Consider the following 2,880-nt stretch of genomic DNA (forward strand, 5'->3'; position numbering starts at 1 on the left):
TTGGCTTTGGCCTTCCAATCACACAAACCCTACTATTGTGGAGTATCCTGAGTCTCTGATTCTACTCGAGTCCCTTAAATTCAGTCAGAATTCCTGACCTTTGCCCTTGGAACACCAGGATTCTAGGGAGTCTTCCATCACTGAGGAGAATCATGGCAGTAGTACCATCACGTGCTGGTATTGCTGCTGCCATTCTTAAATATCACCCTGACCTCCCACTCAGACACACTCTATGATTAGTCATGTGTTTTTACTCCCTTTACTGTGCCTTAAACCCCTTTCATTTGGAGCCCTCCTTTCTACTCCACAACTTACTCAGGGCGATTTTCACCTCCTCATTTCTAAGTGTGTAGATGATGGGGTTTAGCATGGGGGTGATGACCGTGTAGAACACAGCCACCAGCTTGTCTCCAGTGAAGGTGGAGGAGGGGCGCATGTAGATGATGCTGGCAGGTACAAAAAACAAGATGACTGCGGTTATGTGAGAGGCGCAAGTGGACAGGGCTTTGCGCCTGCCCTCTGTGGAATGGTTCCTCAAGCTGACCAGGATGACGACATAGGAGCACACCAGGATTGTAAGGGAGAAGATAGAGATTATGCCACTATTGACCAGCACGACAACCCCCTCCACATAGGTATCAGCACAGGCCAGTTTGAATAAGGGATGGAGGTCACAGAAGTAGTGGTCAATCACATTGGGACCACAAAAGGGCAAAGGGATGGTGATGAGAATCTGAATTATGGAATGAAAAAAGCCTCCAAGCCAGGAACCAGCCAGTAGCATGTGACACAGCTGGTGACTCATAATGGTCATATAGTGAAGTGGCCTGCAGATGGCCACATAGCGGTCATAGGCCATCACCACTAGCAGAAGGATCTCAGCAACAGCAAAGAAGTGGAAGAAGAAGATCTGAGCCAGGCAGCCCTTGAAGGAGATGGTTTTCATCTTGGCGAGTAGATCCGCAATGAACTTGGGGATCACAGTGGAGGAGTAGCAGATCTCCACCAGGGACAGGTAGCCCAGGAAGAAGTACATGGGGGAACGCAGGTGGTCACTGACACTGACCGTCAGGACGATGAGGCCATTGCCCACCAGTGTGGTGAGGTACACGGGAAGGAAGAGCACAAAGCACGCTCTCTGCACCTGTGCGCCCTGGAAGAGCCCGGTGATGATGAACTCGGTCACGTTAGCTGCACCGGTTGTGAGATCCATTTGGAGAAGACAGGTCTAGAGAAGAGCCCTGTAGCAAACCAAACACATGCCTAAGACCAGTCCTCCAAGTTTGCCTTGTCCTTACCTGGGGATAAAACCTTGTCATGCATGATCTCTGGCTGGCTTGTCTGACCAGTGTGCACAGTAATAGCTTATTCCACTGGTGCTCAATAGGCCCATCTACACAACAGACTCATTACACAACTCCATGACCCTGCAGCACGAGTGAGAGACCCGAGGCTCACAGAAATTATGAGTTAGGGCTGGTGAGATACCTCAATGGACTGACCACCTGCTTAGGCAAGCACAGGGGCCTGGGTTCAATCCCTGGTACTACATGCCATACTGGCCCTGCCCCTGGGCACACTGAACCAGCCACCCAGACCTGGCGTGGTGCTGCACACCTGTAAATCCTGCACTGGGAAGGCTGAAAACAGGAGAATCACTACGAGTCTGAGCTGCATAGTGAGACCCTGTACCAAATACATAAAAAGAAAGAAATTATGAGTTACCCAAGTCTCCCAGAACTAAACCCAGATCATGGTACTTCTGATTTATGTCTACATGTTATGTCAAGTGCACTGTGCTAAATAGAGCGCTATATTCTGTATCAATAAACATGTACATTGTCTTTTCAGTTCCCTAGTTTTCTAGATGAGCTTTGTTGCCTGAAAGGAGAAGGATGATGAGGGCTAGGATAAGCTTAGCCTGTAGAGAACAACTAGAAAAGGTAACTGGCATTTACTACATACCATAGGCTAGATGCTTACCCAGATTAATATTTTCATTATAAAAATAAGAGAAAGTAAAAGAATCTTCTGCTTTTCCAGCCATCACATCCCATCCTTATATTACTCGAAGCTTCATATATACTTTGGGGACTGCAATGACACTATTTTTGCCCCTTCTCTATCCTTTCCCCTAAAAAGTTAAACACAATGAGATAAATGTTGTGACTTTTCTTTTTTTTTAATTTTTTTCCATAATTTTATTGATAAACAAATAGCAATGAGACAGTTTCAAATCAAATTGGTAGGACAGTTTCAAGTGACTTTTCAATGGTAATGAGTGAACATAAAGTGCTCTTGAAACAAGAAAAAGCTCTTCTGAAGAGAGAAGTCAGTGGAAAAAAATAACAGTATCTTGCCTATTATGATTCGTGTCAGATGTCCCCCATTCCTTATGCAGTATGGACTTTTTCATAGGTGGCCGAATCTGGAATGTGTGATAATGGGATTAAGGGTGTGTGATTGGTAAATCAGCCCACTGATTGCTTTGGCATACTTGCAGCTAAAACTAAGAGGGTGAGTGCTGTTCCCACCCTGTGGCATGTAGACTATATACAATATAAGGGACAGAAAAGCTTGTTGCTTTGCTACCTTTGGGCTACCATGAAAAGCTCCCTCTGTTACTACTTGTGCTGTCTTCCACCACCATGAACTGTTGCCCTCTTCCATGTGCCAACCTGCCTTTTGCAGCCAACCAATTAAGGACTGGAACCTGTATATAAACTGAGCTAAATAAACTTTTCCCTTGTATAAAAAAAAATAAAAAAATAAACATGTACATTAATTATGAGCCTGTTTCTGATTCTCGACGTTTGCATGCATGCCACTCTGTTGGAGACTGTCCTGTGCTCTCATGCCCAAATGCACTGTCTCCCCCTA

General features: G+C 45.5%; 1 protein-coding gene across 1 annotated transcript; it reads right to left on the minus strand.

Moving 5' to 3' along the window:
- Positions 1-280: 280 nt before the first annotated feature.
- Positions 281-1,213, minus strand: LOC101584611 (olfactory receptor 142-like). The gene has a single exon (XM_004627277.1). It carries the CDS (start codon positions 1,211-1,213, stop codon positions 281-283), a length of 933 nt encoding a protein of 310 aa, XP_004627334.1.
- Between the last annotated feature and the right edge of the window lie 1,667 nt (positions 1,214-2,880).

This window comes from Octodon degus, unplaced genomic scaffold (genome assembly GCF_000260255.1).
Source record: "Octodon degus isolate 3935 unplaced genomic scaffold, OctDeg1.0 scaffold00018, whole genome shotgun sequence".
Classification (NCBI taxonomy): domain Eukaryota; kingdom Metazoa; phylum Chordata; class Mammalia; order Rodentia; family Octodontidae; genus Octodon; species Octodon degus.